General features: G+C 44.7%; 1 protein-coding gene across 1 annotated transcript; it reads left to right on the top strand.

Annotated features, from left to right (window-relative positions):
* Positions 1-10,592: 10,592 nt before the first annotated feature.
* snrpa1 (small nuclear ribonucleoprotein polypeptide A') lies at positions 10,593-23,381 on the top strand. Its single transcript, XM_033050050.1, has 9 exons — positions 10,593-10,747; positions 10,957-11,104; positions 14,869-14,947; positions 16,374-16,420; positions 17,581-17,683; positions 19,037-19,116; positions 19,439-19,514; positions 21,578-21,671; positions 22,995-23,381. The coding sequence occupies exons 1-9, from the start codon at positions 10,666-10,668 to the stop codon at positions 23,054-23,056; spliced, it is 771 nt and encodes a 256-aa protein (XP_032905941.1). The 5' UTR covers positions 10,593-10,665; the 3' UTR covers positions 23,057-23,381.
* The last annotated feature ends 504 nt before the right edge of the window (positions 23,382-23,885 follow it).

The following is a 23,885-nucleotide window of genomic DNA, read 5'->3' as shown; positions in this document are numbered from 1 at the left end:
TTAAATGCGTTAGGATTTATTGAATGATTTGGGATATGTCAAATTTTAAATGTTCTGATGTGGCTAGGACTAATACAAATTTAGTTTCTACCACTTCGGATGCTTTACTGTTACTCCTGTACTCCAACATGTACTCCTGCAAATGCCTCGCCAATGAGTTTTGAATTGTTTGTAGAAGGTCCATAAAGCAATCCTTGAAATGGTCATGATTGTGTGGCTGGTTTCTGGAGGTTTGCTTCCCTGCTCTTATTGTGTCCCAGAATCTGTGGAGTTGTGTAACTACCTGACACAACAAGCAACGTCTTACCCCCAAAAGCTGACCCTTTCCTGGTGCAATCCCTCAGTGTTGTATTCTACTTTACCACCAACAACATAGGTAGCAAGAAGAATGACGTCTTGCAGGCAGAATTGCGGTAAATGTTAGTAAGTAAAGAAAAAGGAAGATAAAACAGATGTAGATGGTGTCAAGGAGCAGTTTCAGTGAGAAGAGGACTTTTAATAAATCAGATGGATTGCACCTCCATAAGAATAGAACCAATATTCTAACGGGAGTTTGCTGGTGCTACGGAGGGGATTACAGAAGGAGAAGGAGACTACGTTAGCAGGGGGTTGTGAACAAGATTAGCTGCTAATATAAATGGGTATATAAGTAGTAAATGGGCGGTACATGGAGGAGACGTATTAAACACGAAAATGGAACTTGCATGTGTATGCAGAAAGCAATGATTAAGGAACAAAATGAGTACTCTGCATCTGTCTTCAGGGAAGGGGGTACTTTCTACAGTAATAGTGGAGCAGAAATAATAGTAATGTTAAAAATGGATAGTATGGAGGTGTTGGTGAATTAAAAATATGAAAACCACTTGAACCAGAATGCTGCGCATCCAAGGATTTTGACGGATGTTTAGGAGGAAATCACAAAGGCAATGTCATCACAGTTTAATGTTCTCTCTACAAAGATGGTGCCAGAGAACTGGTGACAGTTGCAAGCGTTACATCCTGTTAAAAAAATATAGAGTAAGCATAAAGTACTGGCTGATCTATTTAGCCTTGGTAATGGGAACAGTTTTAGAAACATTGAACTGTGGCACGATTAATGAAGGCAAACCCGCACCCTTTCATTAAGTGTCAATTATGTTTAAACAGTCTGATGGAAGTTCTTGTTGCAATGTTGGATGGAAATGATGAGGGTAATGTAGTCAGTTGGTGTAAATGTATTTCTAGAAGGCGTTTGATAAGATGCCACAGAACAGGCTTATCAGCAAAATTTAAACATGTATTAAAGGGACATTGATGAGATGGATATGAAGTAACAGAACAGAGGGTAGTGGTATTGGTTGTTGTTCTGTCAGAAGGAAGGGAAATAATGGTGTTATCCAGGGAACAGTGTTAGGACCATTGTTTATTTTGGTCTATGTAAATGATTTAGATTGGGGGATGCAACCCACAATTTATAAATTTACAGATGACATAAAACTAGGTAGACAAAAATGCTGGAGAAACTCAGCGGGTGAGGCATCATCTATGGAGCGAAGGAATAGGCGACCCGTACCTTTGATTTTCCGGCATCTGCAGTTCCTTCTTAAACATAAACCTTAGCAGTGTTTTGAACTGAGATGAGGAAAGTGATAGATGATGAAGATATAAACAGGCTAGTGATAGATGATCAGACACTTGGTTGATGGTCTAATCATAAGCAGGGTGATGCATCTTGTTCGAATAAGTGAGGAGAAGCAAAGTGCTTTAGATCTTGAGAATCGCTGCAGTCGAGGGCTGGGTTTCACACAATGGGCCAAATGGCCTCCTCCTGCACTGGAACCGTCCTATGATTCCATCTCAGCCTACACATTTGTGTTACAGTGTCTGGAACGGGACTTGAACACACAACCTGTAGGAATAGAACCTTCGCCGCCCTCCATGTTTACAACAGGCCAATAACCAGTTAACTCAACTGTGCTGAAGTCCTGTCGACTTTTTTGTAAATAACAAACCTGAATGCATATCCGGTGATGAAATGTTCTTAATGGGATAGCTGACACAAGGACCCCATTCCCTTTCTCTTCCCCCAGCCATGCTTTGAGCTAAGGCCTGGGTATTTTCACAATGGCTCTGCGAGTCGATCCCCCAATCCGATCGCTCTCCCAGTGAATGTTCAGCTCACCTCCTTGGCCACAGCCCCTCTGACTGGTGCCACTGATACCGGCTGGAGAGTTACCAGCTCCCCCTGACAATAACCATGTGACAACTACTTGCTAGGTGAACGGCCACCAGCATGACCAACAGAAACGTCAAAGTTCACTTTCACCCAGCATTATATTCCCATTCCTCTTGCCTCTGGCCTGAGATAAGTACTCCAGCTCCCTTCCTACCTAGTGCCGTATCAGTGGTTGGTCGTATTTGAATAGTTACAATGAGCGCACACTTTAACTGCTGAAGTAAAAGCTTTTTAACTTCCCAGAGTCAGTTTCCTGCCTGTCCAGTTTCTTTCAGCCCTCACCCTTATAAACGTTTGGTCTCTACAAATGTGATGGTAAGTGAAGTCTAATTTTTTCATTCAATTTCGGTTCATTATTATTTTCTTCCCCTCTCCTGACCAGTACCTGTGTTAGCTGATCAATTCAATTTGAAGACTTAGGAGAAGATAAACGGTTGATGGCAAGACCTTAAACTGCATTGATGTGCACAGGAATCTTTGGGTTCAGGTCCATAGCCTCCAGAAAGTGGCAACCAAACTAGTTTGAATGGTAAAGAAGGTATATGGTACGCTTGCCTTCATTGAATGAGGCATTGAATAGTCAGAAAGTCATGATGCAGCTGTGTCAAACTTTGGCATGCTGCATTTGGAGCATTGCGTGCGATTCTGGTCAAATATGGAGGCTTTGGGTAGGGTGCAGGTGGTTTACCAGAATGATGCCTTGATACGGGATTATTAGCTAAAGGGTTGTAGAGACATGGATTGTTTTCTCTGAAATACCATAGGCAGGGTTCGTACACTTAGAACTATAAATTCAAGGACTTTCAAGGTCCAAAAATCCCATTTTCAAAACATTGATAGTTTACCGGAGACCTGTATATAAATTGCTTGGTATTGGATGATTTGATTCTGTACCGGTTAAAAGTAAGTAAGAAGGTTAGCTGGTCACCATCTCAGATTTGATAGAAAATCATGTTTGGCACACCTCTGGTACACAGCAGAAAAACCAACTTTCAACTCAAATTTCCTTCGAAGTTATAGCTCAAATTATTGCCTAATGCCCATTGGAATTTGGAGTTTAGACCAAAGATCCTATAGCGAGCAAGATAGTCCACTCGACAAAAAAGACATTGTACGGTCATGGGCAGATTCATGGGTAATTTTTGGCCCTATTTCCGCAATCGGCTTCCGTCTCCGCACCAAAGATCCCACAGGATACTAGTGCGGAGACGGAAGGCAGTTACGGAAACACCCTCGTAAAAATAAAAGTTATTTGGGGAAAATCTTCTCATTTTCAGAATTATAATTTATTAACACAAACTGTTCCCCCGCAACGTTGATTACACTGTGAGTCGGGTCGGGTTATTAAAATGGACGAAAAAAAGGCCCATGTTCCGCTCCGTTGCGTACTACACGTCAGCCCATTGCATTTAGAAGAAGTGATCTATCTTGCTCCGCTGTAGGATCTTTGGTTGAGACCTTGTTTTCTGTTGTGTTACTTGTGTGCTCTGATGTACAGACACTGATTTTCAGGAAAATCTGAGAAGATGATCTGTTAATTCATTAGTCCAGGTTGCACAGAACGACACTAAACTAGGGTGAAAGCAGGGTGTGGCACCAATTTAGCCAATAATATCACCAATATATGTTCCAGAACAGGTGGTGAAGGAGGGAGCCTGTCAAGACTCAAACAAGGACTGTTTCTTGTATCCTATGGGCATCATCTGCAGATCCCAATAACTGCTCTTTTCATTTGGAGGAAATGAGTATAAAAAGAGTGTTTAATGTTAGACCGAGTTCAGCCAGGAAAGAAGTGTAGACAAGATCTGAAAGAGGTTCTTATAATTAGTAAGGATTTAAATAAGGACAACCCAGTTCCAGTGAGACAAGCAATAAACGAGTGATGCATTTAAAGATAGATAGACACAAGGATGGGCATCAAAAGACATAGGCTGTGGGCCGAGCATCAAAAATGTGCCTAGAATTTAACTTTTCTGACCCATGTCTGGGAACTACTTGAAATTTTGCACAGATTTAGATAAAATATAATTGAGAAGGAAGTCATAACTCGTCGGTGCCAAAAGTTGCACATTAATTAATTAAGCTAATTAGAAAATGAGATCGAAAACTTCTCGCAAACTTCTACAGTTGCACCATCGAGAGTCTGCTGACGGGCTGCATCACAGTCTGGTACGGGAACTGTTCTGCCCACAGCCACAAATCACTACAGAGAGTGGTGAAGGCGGCACAGCACATCACTGGCAACTGTCTCCTGGCCATTCAGGACATTTTCCACAGGCGGTGCCTGCGGAAGGTACACAGCATCATCAAGGGCCACAGCCACCCAGCACGCAGACTGTTCTCATTGTTACCCTCAGGCAGACAATACAGGAGCATGGCTGCACGTACCACTAGACTTCAGAACATTTTTTATCATCATGCCATCAGGCTTCTGAACTCATAAACACATCGTTATGTTGACTGCCAGTGTGCATAGTGGGGGTCACAGCCATTGTGGGACTGGGGCAGTGCCAGGCTGGGGGAAGGCTAAGGCATCTTCCATGTGATTTGGAAAGACTAAATTTTACCTCCAGCTTTCTGTCATTTTCAAATCTGCTTGAGATGCAATTTAAATTTTCTTTACGTAATGAAAATAAGAATTATCACATGCTAATGCTTTGGAAAGTACCATCACACCCATTTAAGGAATGAACAGATATTTTAGAATAACATTACGCTACGTCGCTGCTTGATGAGTGATAATGGCAAGGAGAAGTTGAAAACAGACTAAAAATAACTATACTCACACCAACCGCAGAGAACTGCACAAATAGGAACAGCGTTTCCTCTAAGTTTATGAGTAATACACTGGAAGTGAAATGTAAACTGAAATCTATAAAGTCTTCCTGCAAATTTTCTGGCCATTAATGCAAAATAGAAGTACTTTATTTTCAGAATTCGGTTGCTGTTAAAATCAATAGATTTTCCAAGTGGATGAATCTTGCAGGTTCCATGGAATTATGTAAGGTCGATATAATTCAGCATGAACGGTGGTAGGGATCAGGTAACTGGGACATTGAGGGCATCAGGGGTCAGGAGGGGATCAGGATGTTCTAAGAATATAAAAGGAGATATTGGGAGTTGTGGCTGGTGGGTGTAGAACAGGAGGCAAAGAAGGTTGGCTTGCTTTGGCAAGGCATCATAAACTCATTGCATAACTGGAGGCTTTTATGCCCACTGACCCTAATCCCTTGTGTGGGACCTTGCCAAAGGCTTTTTGAAAGTCCAGACTGGTTCTCCCTTATCCATTCTACTTGTTACATCTTCAAAAAATTTCAGAAGATTAGACAAGCATGATTTCCCCTTCATAACTCCATGCTGAGTTTGACCGATCCTGTCACTGCTTTCCAAATGCGCTGCTATTACATCTTTAACAATCAATTCAAGCATCTTGCCCACTACCGATGTAAGGCTAACTGGTCTATAATTCCCTGTTTTCTCTCTCCCTCCTTTCTTAAAAAGTGGAGTTACATTAGCTACCCTCCAGTCCACAGGAACTGATGCAGTCTATATTACATTCCAACATTCTATAAATGTTGGAAAATTATCACCAATTTCTAGGGCCACCTCGAGTACTCTGGGATGTAAACCATCAGGTCCTGGGGATTTATCTGCCTTCAGTCCCAACAGTTTACCTAACACCATTTTCTGACTAATGTGGATTCCCATCAGTTCCTCCCTCCCACTAGATCGTCGGTCCCCTAGTATTTCTGGGAGATTGTTTGTGTCTTCCTTCGTGAAGACACAACCAAAGTACTCGTTTAACTGTTCTGTATTTTTCCTTGTTTTCCCTTATAAATTCATCTGTCTTAGATTTAAAGATCGCATGAATGAACTCCAAAAATTGATCATCCCTGTCCGGCAAAAAAATAAAACGGGGAAGGTGGCTCAACCAAGGCTAATGAGGGAAACCAAAGATAGTGTTACATCCAATGTAGAGGCATATAAATTGGCCAGAGGAAGCAGCAAACCGGAGGACTGGGAGAAATTTAACATTCAACAGAGGAGGACAAAGGGGCTAATGAAAAGGGGAAAAGAGCATGAAATAAAGCTTGCGGGGAATATAAAAACTGACTAAAAGCTTCTTTAGATATGTAAAATTGAAAAGATTAGTGAAGACAAATGTAGGTCCCTGAAAATCAGAGACAGATGAATTTATAACTACCCATGATAACTGCTGTACCTTTGCTACACTCATCCCTAATTTCCTACTTGATGCTATCCCCAACCTCCCTACTGCTGTTTGGTGGGCTGTACACAACTCCAACAAGCGTTTTCTGCCCTTAGCTATTTTGCAGTTCTACCCATACCCATTCTACAGCATCCAAGCTAATGTATATCCTTACTATTGCATTTAAAAAACAATGCCACCCCACCTTCTCTTCCTTTCTGTCTATCATTGATGAATATTGAACACCCCTGCATGTTTAGCTTCCAGCCTTGGTCACCCTGGACCCATGCCTCTATAATCCCAACTATATCAAATGCTTGTCTTTCTGTGACTGTGTACAAGGACATCCCTTTGCACATCAATCATTTAAATACTCAGCAATTCTCTCTTTAAACTGAAGTGGATAACCTCAGTTTTCCACAATGGGCTGTGTGCAATCCATATTTCCCCATTCATCTATCTTGCCACCTCTTTACATCCTGAGTTTGGTGTATTGTTTTTTTATTGTCATATGTACTGAGATACAGTGGAAAAAATATGGTATTGCATAGTATGTGGGAAAATCAAGAGCAACGTGAAGTTAAACCAGAGTATTTAGCTCGACCAATCAGACAAAATGTGTAAGAAGGAACTGCAGATGTTGGTTTAAACCGAAGACAGACACAAAAAGCTGGAGTAACTCAGTGGAACAGGCAGCATCTCTGGTGAGAAGTCTCAACATAGAAACATAGAAACATAGAAAGTAGGTGCGAGAGTAGACCACCAGGTCCGTCGAGCCCGCACCGCCATTCGCTCATGGCTGAACACTAAACAGACACACTTACCCACAAACAGTAGACACAAGACACAGAACACAAGACACTACCCTCCCCTTTATACCGCTATCACCCCTCTCCACCCCAAGAACCTCGCGATCTCCTGGGGGAGGCAAAAAACCGGATAAAAACCCAGGTCCAATTCGGGAAAAAAATCCGGGAAATTCCTCTCCGACCCCAATCCAGGCGATCGACACTTGTCCAGGAGATCACTCAGGTCTTACTATACTAACCATACCTAGGTCCATATCCCTGCCCTCTCCCCGTAGCCCCTTATCCCCTTGGCAGCTAAAAAACCATCTATTTTAGTCTTAAATATATTTAAAGTTTCTGCTTCCACTGCTCCCTGGGGCAGTGAATTCCATAAATTAACCACCCTCTGGGTGAAGAAGTTCTTCCTCATCTCAGTTTTAAAAGAGCCCCCCCTTATTCTGCAACTATGTCCCCTAGTTCTAGTTTCCCCGATCATTGGGAACATCCTCGGTGCATCCACCCGATCAAGGCCCCTCACGATCTTATATGTTTCAATGAGATCGCCTCTCATTCTTCTAAACTCCAAAGAGTAGAGTTCCAGCCTACTTAACCTTTCCTCATATGTCAATCCCCTCATTGCAGGAATTAATCTTGTAAACCTTCGCTGCACTGCCTCCAGGGCTAGTACATCCTTTCTTAAGTATGGACCCCAGAACTGTACACAGTATTCCAAATGTGGTCTCACTAATACTGTGTACAGCTGCAGCAAGACCTCCGTGTTTTTATACTCAATCCCCCTAGCAATAAAGGCCAAAACTCCATTGGCCTTCCTGATTGCTTGCTGCACCTGCATACTAACTTTTAGTGATTCATGTACTAATACCCCTAGATCCCTTTGCGTTGCATTACAACGCAGCTCCTCCTCATTTAGAAAATAACTTGCCCTATCATTTTTTTTCCCAAAGTGAATGACTTCACATTTATTAGTATTAAATTTCATCTGCCAAGTTGTTGCCCACTCACCTAGCTTATCTATATCCTTTTGCAGACTCTTCCTATCCTCCTCATCCCCTACTTTTCCTACTTTTCAACTCAAGAAGGGTCTCAACTCAAAACGTCACCCATTCCTTCTCTCCAAAGATGCTGCCTGTCATTTTGTGTCTATCAACCAGCCAGATATTGACCCAAATATAGCAGAAGATGCTGCAGCCAGCAAATCCAACCAACCATCTCCCAAATGTTAGCTCATACGTATTGGCTGTGCATCAGTCGTCAGTTCATAACGTGGAGAGAAATTGTACTACCATCTCTGACGGCAAAGGGCCATGTTTACCCCAAAGAGTCTAGTTTGTTCTCTCATTTTGTTTGCCATTTATTGGACTCTAAAACATTCACACTCATCAGGGTCACTGGTATAGGGAGGTTGAAGGTAGGTCATCGGGTCAAAGGGTGTGGCGCACGGATCAACTCAATCCTTCTGGAGGACATGACAGCCTCCGGCATACACTGTTAACACACGAAACGCGTACTATCTTACCTGTTAAAAAAATGCCGAAATGGTCAATTTTTGTGCTGTAAATGATTCTGGAGGGTGAATGAGTGCTCTGAACCAAATGCTCTAGTATCTTTGCTCTGAACCCGAGCACCTAGGTGTAAGCGGCCAAAGGAACGCATCCCTCGGGACAGCCCCCACACTTCCCATGGGGTCAGCGCTGTCCGGCCACAGTCGCCCTCCGCCCCGTGCGTCTGCACTGTCACGGGCTATGAGCCGGCAGCGCCCACACACGGGGACAAACCCGGGAACGTCCCCGTCAGCTGCAGCAGAGTTGGGGACAGTCTGGTCCCTCCGACAACCCAGTCACTGACCACACTACACAGAAACCCCGACCCCCCCCCCCCCCCCCCCCCCCCCGAACCAGTCAGCATGGAGTCCGGATGCTGGGACAGAAGACGGGCCCATTGTACTGGCAGCCATAGTGAGTGCTTACCTGATGTTCACCGCTTGTACTCCAGAAGGCGTTGCATGGCAACAGTATGGGTCACGGGTCGTGACCTCGATTGCCGTGCAACCTCTCTATTTCTGCCAAGCCCTTTTCTTGGGGTTAATGCCTTCTTTAATTCCTCTATGAATGTTAACAGGCAGTTCTGAAGTTCATTCGGCCCATCATGTCTACTCCTCCATTCAATCATGGCTGATCTATCTTTCCCTCTCACTCCCATTCTCCTGCCTTCTCCCCGTAACCCCGTAAGCCATCCGTACTAATCAAGAACCTGCCAATTTCTGCCTTCAAAATACCCAATGCCGGCCTCCACCACCATCTGTGGCAATGAATTCCACAGATTCACCACCCTCGGACTAAAGAAACTCCTCCTCATCTTCTTTCTAAAGGTACCTTTTAATCGGCCTTTCACTATTCGACAGTCAGGGGCATCTGCAGTCATGGAACCTGTTTTTGTCTGGGTGGGGTTGGGGCACACACAGATTGTAAAGAACAATGAAAGTGTGGAATTAAGTGAAAGCAGAGAAACAAGAGGGTTTGGTGTAGATTTAGTGTGAGGTGGGCAGTGGGCAGTTTCTGATTCAATGATACCCGCTGTTACTTTATTCACGATAATCACAATTCTCTCAGAGCCGCCTTCACCTCCGTTCTCAAACTCTGCCTCTCAGTCCCCAAGGGCCGCTCCCTCCCTCCCTCACTCACTCACTCAGAGCGATGATCCACTCGAGTCCCGCCTCGGGCACCACGGTGACTGTTCCCCAGATTAATCTCAGGGCAAACTAACCGATGACCGAGGTTGCGGCCCGGCTCCTGCGGCATTCTGGGAGTGAGGTATGATCCTCCGATGCATCATGGGAATGAGGTCTGACTCCCTGAGGCATCATCGGAGCGAGGCATCATGGGAGTGAGGTCCGAGCCCGGTCGCATCATGGGAGTGAGGTCCAGGCTACTGGGACATCCCGGGAATGAGTTTTGAGTCCCTGAGGAATCATGGCTGTGAGCAAAGATCTTAGATCTTTGGCTGTGAGTTCCAGGTCTCTGAGGCATTATGGGGGTGAGGTCCTGGCCCCTGAGGCATCATGGGAATGAAGGCTGGGCCCTCGATGCATCCTGGGTGTGAGGTCTGGGCCCTGAGGTATCATGGGAGTGAGGTCCGGACCCTGAGGTATCATGGGAGTGAGGTCCGGGCCCTGAGGTATCATGGGAATGAGGTCCGGACCCTGAGGTATCATGGGAGTGAGGTCAGGACCCTGAGGTATCATGGGAGTGAGGTCCGGACCCTGAGGTATCATGGGAATGAGATCCGGATCCTGAGGTATCATGGGAGTGAGGTCCGGACCCTGAGGTATCATGGGAGTGAAAGTATCCCCCGTGGAATCATGGGAGTGAGGTCGGTGGCCCCGAGATCTCGCGGAAGTGCTGGCGTGCGGAGCATTGTGGGATCGCGGCAGCATGGTGAAGCTGTCGGCGGAGCTGATCGAGTTGGCGGCGCAGTTCACCAACGCCGTGCGGGACCGGGAACTCGACCTTCGCGGTGAGGCCCGGAGTATCTGCCCGTGCTCGTCCCCCCTAACCCGGCCCCCCCCCCTTCTTCCTCCTCCACCCCTCGGGCCAAGGATCGTTTCCCCGGCGCCGACCTCACGTCCCTCAGCCGCCGAGTTCCCGCTCCCAGCTGAAGGCGAGGCGGCGGATTTGTTTTGTTTCGCTGCCAGAGTCATGGGACAAATATTTTTATTGTTGCAGGATATAAGATTCCGGTTGTGGAGAATTTGGGGGCGACTCTTGATCAGTTCGACTCCATTGACTTCTCGGACAATGAAATACGGAAATTGGATGGATTTCCATTGCTGCGGAGACTGAAGAGTCTGCTGTTGAACAATAACCGGATCTGGTGAGTCTCTCCCCCCCTCCGTGCTGGAAGGCTGGTACATATTTGACAGAAGATATTTGATACAATGCGTTAGTGAAAGGTCGGTTTATTAAGGTCACATGCACTGAGATACTGTGCTAGACTTTGTTTTTCTATTCTCTGGCCACGTCATGCCATCAGGTAGTGCAAAGAGAAAATGGACAGAATATAGTGTTGAAGTTGCAGAAAGCAGTAAAAGTGATTAAGTACAAGGGTTGCAAGAGGTAGATTAGGAATAAGGCCAGAGGTGTTAATCAACATCTTCAACCTCTCCCTGAGTCAGTCTGTGGTTCCCACTCCCTTCAAAGCATCCATCATTGTTCCTGTTCCAAAAAAAACATTAATCTCCTATCGGACCGACATCAGTCATCATGAAGTGCTTTGAGCGACTAGTCAAAACTCACATCTGCTCCTCTTCCCCCTTGACACCTTGGACCCTCTTCAGTTTACGTATAGACCAAACAGGGCCAAGGACGATGCCATGGCCATGGCAACTCACACTGCGCTCACCCACCTGGACAAAGGGAATACATATGTGAGAATGCTCTTCATTGACTACAGCTCGGCATTCAACACTTTCAGTCCCTCAAAACTCTTCCCCAAGCTCCTTGATCTTGGACTGGAGACCTCCATCTGCGGCTGGATATTCGACTTACTGATGGGCAGGCCCCAGGTGGTGAGTATTGGCAGCCACACCTCTTCCTCACTGATCCTCAACACAGGCGCACCACAGGGCTGTGTACTCAGTCCTCTCCTGTACTCCCTGTTCACACACGACTGTACTGCTAAGCACAGCTCTAACATCATCCTAAAGTTTGCTGACGACACAACCATCCTGGGCCTCATCACAGACAATAATGAGACGGCCTATAGAGAGGAGGTAAAGGCACTAAACAGCTGGTGCCAGAAAAATAACCTCTTTCTCAATGTCAGTAAAACTAAAGAGATGATCGTGGACTACAGGAGACAGCAGGGGAGTTGACACTTCCCCATCCACATCGGTGATGCTGAGGTTGAAAGGGTCAGCAGCTTCAAGTTCCTCGGTGTGCACATCACTGAAGACCTCTCTTGGTCACTGCACACGGACACAATAACTTAGAAAGCCTGCCAGCGGCTCTTTTTCCTGAGAAGACTGAGGAAGTTTGGCATGAACGCCAGCATCCTCACAAACTTCTACAGATGCACCATCGAGAGTCTGCTGTCGGGCTGCATCACTGTGGTACGGGAACTGTTCTGCCCACAGCCGCATGGCTGCACGCACCACCAGACTTAAGAACAGTTTTTTATCATCAGGCCATCAGGCTTCTGAAACCATAAACACATCATATATGTTGATTATTTTATTTTTTATTTATTATTGTCTTTTACCTACCAATGCCACTTTTATCTTTTTTTTAATCTTATTTTTTATCCTTGTAATATCATTGCTGAGGTGTCCCCTTGTATTGTCAAACACATTTAATTGTACCGTTGACGTACATATGACAAATAAAACTGAACTGAACTGATAGCGGAATTAGGCCATTAGGCCGATCAAGTCTACTCTGCCTAAAATTGCTCACAACACATCTAAATGCGGCCTGACCAGCGCCTTATAAAGCCTCAGCATTACGTCCCTGTTTTTGTATTCTTGCCCCCTTGAAATAAATGCTAGCAGATTAAATTTTGGGGAATCCTGCACCAGCACTCCCAAGTCCCTTTGCGCGTCCGATTCCCTACTACTAAAATGCATGACTCCACACTTTGCTGCACTATATTCCATCTGCCACTCCTCTGCCCACTCCCATACATCCATAGCATATGAAATGTGTGTTCAGGAGTGGGGAAGAAGCTGTTTTTGATGTTTCATGATTCTGACAAAAGCTCACAATATGCACGTCCCTATTAGAGTGAAGGGCAAGGCAGGCAAACGTAAGGAAATTGGCTCACGAGAGAAATTGAGGCATTGGTCAAGAATAAGAAGGATGCATGGGACAGGTATAGGTAGTTGGGAATAATTGTATCCCTGGAGGAGTTTCCTGAACTAAGGAGCAAAGTGGCGGCACGGTGATGCAGTGGTCGAGTTGCTGCCTTGCAGTGCTGTAGACCCGGGTTCGAATAACACAAAAGTGGTTTTGCAGATAGTGAAGGTGGTTGTGAAAAATTGCAACAGGATATTGATCGATTGGCCAGGCGGGCGGAAGAATGGAATTTAATACAGAGAAATGTAAGGCGTTGCATTTTGGTAACATGAGCCAGACCTACACAGTGAATGGTAGGGCTCTGGGGAGTGTTGTAGAGCAGGGGGATCTAGGCGTGCAGGTGCATGGTTCCTTGACGGTGAAGTTGCAGGCACATCGGGAGGTCAAAAAGATGTTTGGCACATTGGCCTTTATCAGTCAGAGTATTGAATACACAAGTTTGGAGGTCTTGTTGCAGTTGTATAAGATTATGTTCAGTTATGGGCACCAATTTAAAGGAAAGATGCCAAGCTGGAAAGGGTACAGAGAGGATTTACAAGGATGTTGCCAGGGCTAGAGGGTCTGAGCTATAGGGAGAGGTTGAATAGGTCGGGACTCTATTCTTTGGAGCACAGGAGGATGAGGGGTGATCTTATTGAGGTGTATAAAATCATGAGGAATAGATCGGGTAGATGCAGAGAGTCTCTTGCCCAGAGTAGGTGAATCGCGGACCAGGGGACATAGGTTTAAGGTGAAGGGGAAAATAATTAATAGGGGTAACATTTTCACACAAAGGATAGTGGGTGTATGGAACAAGCTGCCAGAAGAGGTAGTTGAGGCTGGGACTATCCCAACGTTTAAGAAACAGACAGGTACATGAATAGGACAGGTTTGGAGGGATTTGGACCAAACCCTGGCAGATGGGACGGGTGTAGATGGGACATGTTGGCTGGTGCGGGCCATTTGGGCCGAAGGGCCTGTTTCCACACTGTATCACTCTATGCCTAGGAGAAAGAAGAAATAAAAACGTATGTTGTGAGTGGTCCTTGATTATGTTGGCTGCTTTCCCGAGGCAGCATGCCGTATATGTGGATGGAGGTGGGGAAGCTGATTCCTGGGACAGATCCACCACTGCAATTTCATGTAGTCTGGGGCAGAGCAGTTGCCAGCCAACCCAATCGGATGCATTCTACGGTGTGCCTGCAGAAGTTGGAGCCATACAGACATGGTCATTGGAGGAAGTAGAGATGCTGGTGCAGTTGTTGGCTGCCGTTCCACTTTACAGAAGGATGGCGGTGGGCCGTGGCCTAGAGGAGGGGGGAAAGCCGTCATGCCCCGACCCTGCTCGTCCTCCAAAGCTCAGGGAACCGAGCGAGAGGAGGGATCTGGCAACGGCGGCCATGAGGAGCAAGGCTGGTGGACCGGGGGTTGTACCATGCGCGCCCTCGAGGTTGGCTGCAGGAGGTGTTCCCAGAACAGACGGGTGGCCGGGCAAGGAGAGGGAAAATCAAGACAAAGGTGACAGCTAGAGGCCCAGCAGCAGCCTGGGACTCGCCTAGATTGGGCACCGCTCTGTAAGACCATGCGCACGGGCCTTTGGAAATTGTGCCAAATCTGGCAACTCTGAATTTAACTGTCAGACTAACGCACCATTGTATTGCATTGTCACCCTGGACAGTGTCTGCAGTGAAGTCGTTTTCTGTACTCGATCGTGTCTGGTTCAATGATTTGTTTGTGGTTCATAAGTCATGACCAGTAAGTATCCCTATGCAGGATTCAATAATCTGTGAAATGATTTTGTTTCAGTCGCATCGGTGAAGGCCTTGAACAGGCGCTGCCGAACCTGCGGGAATTGGTCCTCACCAACAACAATCTGCAGGAACTGGTGAGTTGAAGAAACTTTTGAACCTGTAAATAATGTTGTTTTTAGCCGTGGGCAGCCAGTCTCAATCTACCCTGAGTTCAGTGATTTCAAACTTCCCTTGAAATGTTTTGATGGTGAAAATTGTGGTTATTAATGTGTGTTATGGCACTCGGTTCAGTTGTGGCATTGTCACTTGTCAGCTCGAATATTAGTAAGCCCCAAGCAGACACAGAAAGCATAACAAGCTGAGTGCATGATAGCAGGTAGCAGAACGTGGGAAAGCACAAGTTTGAAAGGATTAAATACCAGTGCGAGCAGCAAAAAAGGAAATATGGAGCAAGTTATCATATAATGTAAAGCAAATGACACAGGTCCCAGTGAAAGATAAATATCAGAATAAGTGTGGGTCAACAGGATTATATCATGGATGCTGAAATATCAAACGATTAATAATAAATAATTCACAATTCTGCAAGCACTCAGTAGATTTTATCAGCACCTGTGAGAAGACTCAAATTATCCTTCCAGCCTGTGTAGAATGCTGAGACCAGCCTCTCATTTCCATTCCCAAATAGCAATGCTGTTGTGTAGAGCTGTGTGGTGACCCAAATGTTCCATGGTGCACAAGAGTAAGGTGCGTTAGCAGCCTGAGAGCTACTGCCAAGTAACACAGCGGCTCAGGCAGCATCTGTGGAGAACATGGATAGGTGACGTTTCACAGAGTGCTGGAGTAACTCAGCGGGTCAGGCAGCATCTGTGGAGAACATGGATAGGTGACGTTTCACAGAGTGCTGGAGTAACTCAGCGGGTCAGGCAGCATCTGTGGAGAACATGGATAGGTGACGTTTCACAGAGTGCTGGAGTAACTCAGCGGGTCAGGCAACATCACTGGAGAACATGGACAAGTGATGTTTCACACAGTGCTGGAGTAACTCAGCGGGTTAGGCAGCATCTGTGGAGAAAAGTAATTGGTCATCCTCCTGCAGGCTACTTGGATTCAGAATAGTTTGTGGTCATTGTCAAAGATTGAATTATCAAAGTTTAAAGTAAGGATAGATGCAAGAATGTAACTGATCAGTGGAATTTTTTTTGGAGGGGGCTAGAAAGTCGTGTTGTAACCAGCCAATCCATTGGTGAGCCCACAGTGGGAATTGTGCAGTCATGGACAATGTACACCACCTAGCCTTCACACCTTCTTCCCAAAGACCCCTTGGTATTGGCAGATTATTGGATGGGTTTCGAGAACCTAGACAAGTACTGGAGTTAGTTCACAGATCATCCTCGAGGGCAGGGCCTCTATGGTTGTCTTGTCCTGTTCCTGTAATTATTCAGTTGGCTTAACTTTGGTTGGGTGTGTGCTGTCAATTTCCCTTGGCCTGTAATAAAAATACTATAGCCGTTCCTTTGGCCGGCCGAGTTCATGCTAGCCTTCCATCTTCCTCCGTAGGGCGATCTGGATACACTTTCAACCATCAAGTCGCTTGGGTTTCTGAGGTATGTTCACTACTCTTCATTAATATTAAGATATTGGCTTATTATTTTTGTGGTCATAAGACAGAATGAGGCCATTCAGCCCATCAAGTCTGCCTTGCCATTCGATCATGGCTGATCTATTTTTCCACCTCAACCCTTCTCCCCCCTCCTATCTGTAATGGACACTCTTCCTAATCAATAACCCATCAATCTCCAATGACTTGGCTTCCACAGCTGTCTCTACCAACTAATGCCACAGTTTCACCCTCAGGCTAAAGAAATTCCTCCTCTTCTTTCTAAAGGTATAACCTCTTATTCTGAGGCTGTGCCCTCTGGCCCTAGACTCTGCTTCTGGAGGGACAGTGTGTTTTACTATAGCTATAACGGCCATTTTCTGATTGCATGTTTTCTCTTTATGAGGTCTTACTGGCTGCTAATATTTTTGAAATGTTTAAGGGAGCATCTTGAAGCTGTTTCTGATTTGCTGTTCATGAATATGTTGCAGTACTTGTAAGTACTGCTTGTGCCTTCTCTGTCCAAGGTACAATCATCTTTAATGTAGTGGCTTGTTTATTTGTATTTAATTGGAGTTGGGTGTTCAATTCATCCTTGATATGACTGGAGAAGATCACCCATAAGTATGAATATGTTTCCAGCTGTTTTAAACCCCACTTAGTTTCAGTCAGATGCTGATAAACCTTGAGTGTAATATACAAATTGCTGGCTTTGGAAATTAATAAATGATATGGCCTTTTGTAAGAGGAAGAGGACATGGGTTGTTCCATTTTCTTGTGGCCTTGTGATTGCTGCCAGCAGGTGGCAGTGTTACACCACTTACATTCGCACTTGTCTGGCCAACATTCTGCTTGGATCACCAAGACCTGCAGAATTCTGATGACCTGTTAGCAACCAGTTTTAACACAGGCATCAGTAGTGACTTGCATAATGAGTATTAAGTTATGTAAACTTCCTACTGCACCCTGCCTTGTGCATCTTCCTAGTTTTATTTCTGCAGCCTGCCAGCCATCCTATGGTGTACCTTGTCTGAGCCAAGCCATTAACTTGTTCTATTCCATCCTGCCCTTTATCTTCTCATTTTCTTCCATTCACTGACATTCAGACTCTTACCGAGATTTTCAGTTTGGTCAAATGCATTTGAATTATGAACGTTGATTTTGCAGCCTCCTGAGAAATCCTGTCACAAGTAAGAAGCATTACCGCCTCTATGTGATCCACAAAGCTCCACAGATCAGAGTTCTGGATTTCCAGAAGGTCAAGCTGAAGGTATGGTTTGGACCTGCCGCTCTAGGTACCAGTTTTAGTACTGTCTCGCTTTGTATCCTGAAATATGATATGGTATCCCTTTAAATGAAATGAAGTTTTTATTTTGTAGTTCCTGAACTTTTGTGTGGTATGTTTAGGGCTGCTTCCAGCAAGCTCTCCTCACTTATTGAATCAGATTTATGCTTGTTCCTACGTGTTGAGGGATGTTAGGTCACCTGGTTTCAGATCAAGCTGGAAAAGGTACAGAGATTTACGAGGATGTTGCCAGGATTCGAGGGTCTGAGCTATGGGGAGAGGTTGCGTAGGCTGGGATTCTATTGCTTGGAGCGCAGGAAGATAAAGGGTGATCTTATAGAGGTGCACAAAATCATCAGAGGAGGTGGTCCGGGCCTGGCTTTAGCCGGGAAGGCGGAGAAGCACTGGATGTTGTGGTGGCCATCTCGGCATCGTGGTGGTCGGGCAGGTGGCGCCCAATCCAGTGGTGGAGCTCCGGGCCTGCGGGCGGGCGGTCGAGGAGTGTCCGATAAACCATCAATGTTTGCTGGATTTTGGTCCTTAAATGGGATTTTTGGACCTTGAAACTGTACGAACCTCACCAATGGCATTTCAGAGAAAACAATCCAAGTCTGTCTTTCTCTGCTGATGTGTCAGGACTTGGATATGCCTCTGAATAGTTACATAGCCCTCTGAATTATATGCATGGTGACATAACCATTGTTAACATGGTATAGATGCACAGGAGGATTTCTATCTTGCTCTGCTTGTATTTCTATTCAACTTCAGTGCGTCACTGTCGTTAGTGTTGCTCCATTGTTTATGGGTGAGAGGCCAGTGTTAAACTATGATCAGCCCTTGCCACCAGTTCAGTTCATGTTGAGAGTCCAGATAACATTAGCAGTCCACACCTGATATTGAAGTTCCAAGGTACGTACTGTTCTGTTCACCGAGCTCATCAACAGCGCTCCCACAATTGGAACCAACTCCAACTGCCGCAGAGTCAAACCTTTTGACAAGTGGAAATGTGAAGCTGCTTTTGTTTGGGTGACTGAATAGCTGCTTCTTCCAAAAGTACCCACTGTCATCTATTTTCCATGCAGGATGTTTTGTTTTTAAATTGCCTGATGATTCTTTACCTTGGACCTGATATAGGATACATTTCACTCTTACGGTACGATAGTTTTCTGAAGTGATCATTTCAGGATTTTTACTATCAAATCTTTATTTTACTGCTATTTTTGTTCTCTCAATTTTTTTAATTTATTATAGCATATAACACATGTGGGTAGGCAGAATGTGACTGGCTGGGATGAGTCGTTCAGTTTGTTTGTAACTGAATGTGATGTATCGTCACAGGAACGTCAGGAAGCGGATCGGATGTTTAAAGGCAAACGTGGGGCGCAGCTTGCCAAGGATATAACCAAGAAAACCAAGACGTAAGATACAGACACTACACTTGGCTTGATGCCTTGCCTCAGAAACACTGCAATTGGGCAAGAATCAACCAGAGAGATGTCTTTATTCAAGACCAACAGTGCTTCCAAATTGCTGATCTTTTCAGCAAGTGCTGCCTTCCCAGCACATTTGTGTTTCTGAGGGAAGTTATTTCAAGTAATGATCTGTTCAGGGCAGAGTTGTAATATGTATCAGTTGATGAAAAGATCAGATACTGCACTGGTTTTTAAACATTGTGGCTTTAAAGGTCCAGAGAAGATCTTGTGTGGCAGCTTAATTGACTAAATTCTCTGTGTCCTTAAGTTTCACACCAGGTGCAGGATTGTCAGGGGAGAAGAAGAAAGCAGGTCCTACAGGACCTGAAGTTGAAGCTATTAAGGTAAGCAGATACACCCCGCTCGCTACAGGTTTAACTGGGCCCTGCAAGAGCAAATGCTGGAATCAGACAAAGAAACAAAAGGAATCTTAGGGGCTAGGTTGGCATCTGGAGAATTGCTTGTTTGACAATGCTGAAGCCAATGCATGAGCAAGATTTCAGAAATGAAATAAAAACAGAACTAAAGCAGAGGTGACATAGATGCACAACCTGAATCAAGCTAATTGCAGGTAGTCCTGTTGAACTGTTCTGTGAGGAGGTGAAGTCTCAGGGCAGGAGGAGTGATCTGTTCACTTGGGCCATTTAATTCCATTGGTTGATTATATTTGCACCATATCCCAGAATAACTTCACCCAATTATACAGAGCAGTGGGATTTAACAGATGAAGGATGAATGATATCAGATGGGTCCAATTCGCCCTCCTCTCTTATTTCAATTCCCTCTCACACATTGTTGGGGGGGTGGGGGGGGGTAAACAAGCGGCAATGGAGCCGGTATGTTTCTGTGCCAAATGTTTTAGGAACTTAATAAGGAGCAGCAGGATGTCGGCTGGCCTTTGAGTCAGCTCCACTATTCATGAGATTCAAGACCAATCTACTTCTCTTTCTGATATGATTGAGCTCATTGTTGAGCGGCAGGGCAGACGATTCCAACGGTTTATCTTCTGAGTAAATAATTATTTTCTCATCTTGGTCCTAATTTGCTTACCCCTTATTTCCAACATGTTCTGCATTCCTAGACTTCTCAGTCAGAGAAAACATCTTTACAACATCTGACCTGTCAAGGCCTTTCCTAGTTTGGCAGGTTTCCATGAGGTCTCCCCTCATTCTTCAGTCCCCCACACTCTGCGCTCTGCTCTACTCAATCTCTGTACAGGAAACTCACCGTCCCCTGAACAAATCCAGCAAAGCATTGTTGCACTTCCATCATTTCTCAAGTAAAAAGATTAGATCTGTGCACAATACTCCCGGTGCAGTCTGACTGAGGCCTTGCACAATTATCTAGGTGTTCTTTACCCTGTAATCAAGCACTTCTGTTTATAAATGGAGCCCGTTTAAGTTTGCACTCTTCCTGCGTGTTTGACTTTGGTGACGTGTAGAAGCACCACCCAATGTCTGATATTGAACAAATACTCTGCTTCACCCACTTTAGTCTATAATCACAGATGCAATAATCGGATTGCGCAGACTTGCAAGTCTGATGTATGGTCGGTCCCCTTAGTTGATAGATGGTGAACAGCTTTGGCCCAACCACTGATCCGAGAAGTTCCCCAATAGTCACCCCTGCTGACGGAAGGAAGGACCTCTTTGTTGCCACTCTTTGCTTTCTATCCAATGACAGGTTCTCTAACCAAGCCACTCCCTTGCTTCCACTTCCAAGTGCTTTGACCATTATGTTCCCGCTGAAGTTCCAATTAAACCATATTACTGGGTGCACCATGTCTATTCACAAGTTGCATCTTCATTCTAGGATAATTCATTTGTAAGTCCATATTGACTCTGCTCAATCCTAGTATTGCATCATTGATTATAGATTTCACATTTTCCACTCCATTGACATTAACCTGATGGATTGATTATTCCCCTTTTTCTCTCCTGCCTTCATTAAACTGGGCTACCTTGCAATCCATCGGAAAAATTCCAGGATATTTAAAACTATGGAATAACACCCACCATCTCTGAAGTCATCTCTTTCAAAATGCTGCACATAATTCACTTTAATCTTGGGGTTTATCAGCTTTCACACTGCATTTTTTGACTATTAGTAAATTCCAGTTCATTGGGAAATCTCGACTCTTGATTTTCTAATATATCTGGCAGGTCATGGAAAGCAAACAGATGCGTTGATAGAGATTGTGGGTTGGCATTGAACATGGAGCAAGCCTGCAGGTGTATTCTTTTTTGCTCATGAATGGCTAGTGTATTATCTCCTAGACTTTGGGCCAACTGAGTACTTTAGTACCTGGAGAGACAGCAGATCTGTGGAAAGGCTGAAGGGTCACTTGGTTAAAAGGGCACTTTTGAACGTGTCAATCTCTGAAGCTATGCTGCTGTTTGATTTGCAGAATGCGATTGCCAATGCATCAACCCTGGCTGAGGTGGAGAAGTTGAAAGGAATGTTGCAGGCTGGGCAAATCCCAGGCAGAGACAGGAAGACTGGTGAGTTGAGAGCATGAACATAAAATCAAATGGTCCAAAGCAAGGAAAGTCCTGTTCTCCACAAAGCCCAATCTGCCAATAATCCGTTTAGCAGTTTTGTTGCAGACTTCGTGTCCTTCTGCTTCACAAAACTATATTCCTTGTGGTAGACACAAAATACTGGAGTAACTCGGCGGGACAGGCGGCAACTCTGGAGAGAAGGAATGGGTGACGTTTTTGAATCGAGACCCTTCTTCAGAGCTACTATATTTCCTATCCCCCTCGAGATTCAAAAAGGAACAAGCAGAGTATGTAAGATCAGAGAAAACTCTGCTTTCCCTTTTCTAGACTGATCAGATTAAACCAAACCTACAGAGTCCCCCTCCCTGACTCTGTCTGATGAAGGGTCTTGTCCCGAAAAATAATCTATTCCTTTTCTCCAGAAATGCTGCCTGACCTGCTGAATTATTCCAGCATTTTGTGTCAATCTTTGATCAGATTAAAATTTGTCCAGTGTGTTCATTTCTGAGCTCACATGGATTGAGCCCCCATTTTATTGAGTGGAGAGGCTGTTTCTATCAGAACATAAGAGACAGGAAGATTTAATTGGGGTGTAAAATATTATGAAGGATCTAGATACTGTAATTAGAGAACACCTTTTTGCAGAAGGCTAAAAAATCAGACAATTTAGAATCTGTTGAAAAGTGAAAGCTTTTTAGCTGGGTGTGAGCCTGGAAGGTGAATAGAGACAAAACCCCACATTTTAAATAAAACTTGGAATTGTACATGAAAAGGCCTAACTAGTGATGGATAGTGAGATGGTACACAAAAATGCTGGAGAAACTCAGCGGGTGCAGCAGAATCTATGGAGCGAAGGAAATAGGCAACGTTTCGGGCCGAAACCCTTCTTCAAGGATAGTGAGATTATGTTTGGCAGTTCTTTTTCATTTGGCATGAATATAATGGCTGAATGGCTCTGTTATAATTTTTTTGCAATTCTACACTTGTTTGGTTTAGTCCCTTTTTTATTTGCCCAGATCTCTGTCGATCTCCCCTTTCTATAAAGCAAGGCCAGACTTTTTCCATTATGTCAACAAACATTATTATCTCTCCACTCCTTGAATGCTGTCAGTACACGCTGACTGGTAGTAAACACTATCTGAGTGAACTGTGCAGCCCAGGTACTGTTACTAATTGATAATGTAATACTGAGCTCCGTTACAGTACTGGTTAAAGCAACCCTCAACATCCTTGTGAAACTATTTTATTAACAATTGCCAATCTTTTAATCTTTTAATAAAAAGAGTAGCAAGTTTAAGATGTCAGACATTTATGTTTTTACAGGCGCTACAGATGAAGTTGAGGAAGAAGATATGGAGGCGGATTCTGTAACCAACGGCAACTAATGCTTCCCTAATGTGTTTATGTTAAAGTTCTTTGTTGGATGGTCTCCGCTTTGGAGATGAACCTTGAATTTAGTGAAGTGATGAGCATTGTGCTTGTGTGTGGTTTTGTCTATGGGCAGGCTCTGATCACCTGGAAACTGCAATGTCCTGTTATCACCCAATGGAATACTGCTCAGGAACAACTTATTGTCCAAGTCAGACCTCACTGCAGAAAATATTGGTTTGTGTTTTCACTCTAACCAAGTATCATTCACTTCAATTATCATGTTCAGGCTGTATATGTTTTGCTTGTCAGGATTTTGATAATAAACATTTTTTGAGGTAATTGTCAGTTTTTACTTTCACAAAGATGTAAATATTCAGGTCAAGCGAGATGGTTGCTGATTCTAGTAGGTCACCTTCTCAAAGTATTTGAGATGAGAGGCTTTTGATAGGTACAGAGCCTGGGATGGGAGGTGGAAAGAAAGGTCCATGCAGAGCAGAGTAACTGTTGGAGTGGAGGAGCAGCATTCAAGATGCATTGAGAACATCCTGTGTCAGGAGCAGATGGACAATGGAAGGAAAGGACCTGCCACTCATCCCATCAGGCACCACCTGTCTGTTCCCTCTGGGAGAGTGCAGGTCCCACCAATCACCTCGCAACCCACAGAACCCAATCATCCTTGATCCTCAGGTCGACGCAGGAAGAAGATAAAGGCATCACCTTCCCCGTCTCTTTAATAAGTAACCCTTCGGAACTCATCAGTGGGGGAGGGATGAGAGCTTCTATCCAGTTTCGTGCTCTGTTCTCATCGTGAGGAGTACCTTGATGGGCCTAATGCCAAGGAGC

Source organism: Amblyraja radiata, chromosome 34 (genome assembly GCF_010909765.2).
Source record: "Amblyraja radiata isolate CabotCenter1 chromosome 34, sAmbRad1.1.pri, whole genome shotgun sequence".
NCBI classification, from domain to species: Eukaryota; Metazoa; Chordata; class Chondrichthyes; order Rajiformes; family Rajidae; genus Amblyraja; species Amblyraja radiata.
This window is presented reverse-complemented; position numbering and strand designations above follow the sequence as displayed.

Excerpts from the sequence above, each read along its gene's own strand:
- snrpa1 (XM_033050050.1), top strand. The coding sequence starts at position 10,666 with ATGGTGAAGCTGTCGGCGGAGCTGATCGAGTTGGCGGCGCAGTTCACC. Across the intron at positions 17,684-19,036 it reads TCCAGAAGGTCAAGCTGAAG|GAACGTCAGGAAGCGGATCG; the intron begins GTATGGTTTGGA and ends GTATCGTCACAG. Across the intron at positions 19,515-21,577 it reads CTGAAGTTGAAGCTATTAAG|AATGCGATTGCCAATGCATC; the intron begins GTAAGCAGATAC and ends TTTGATTTGCAG.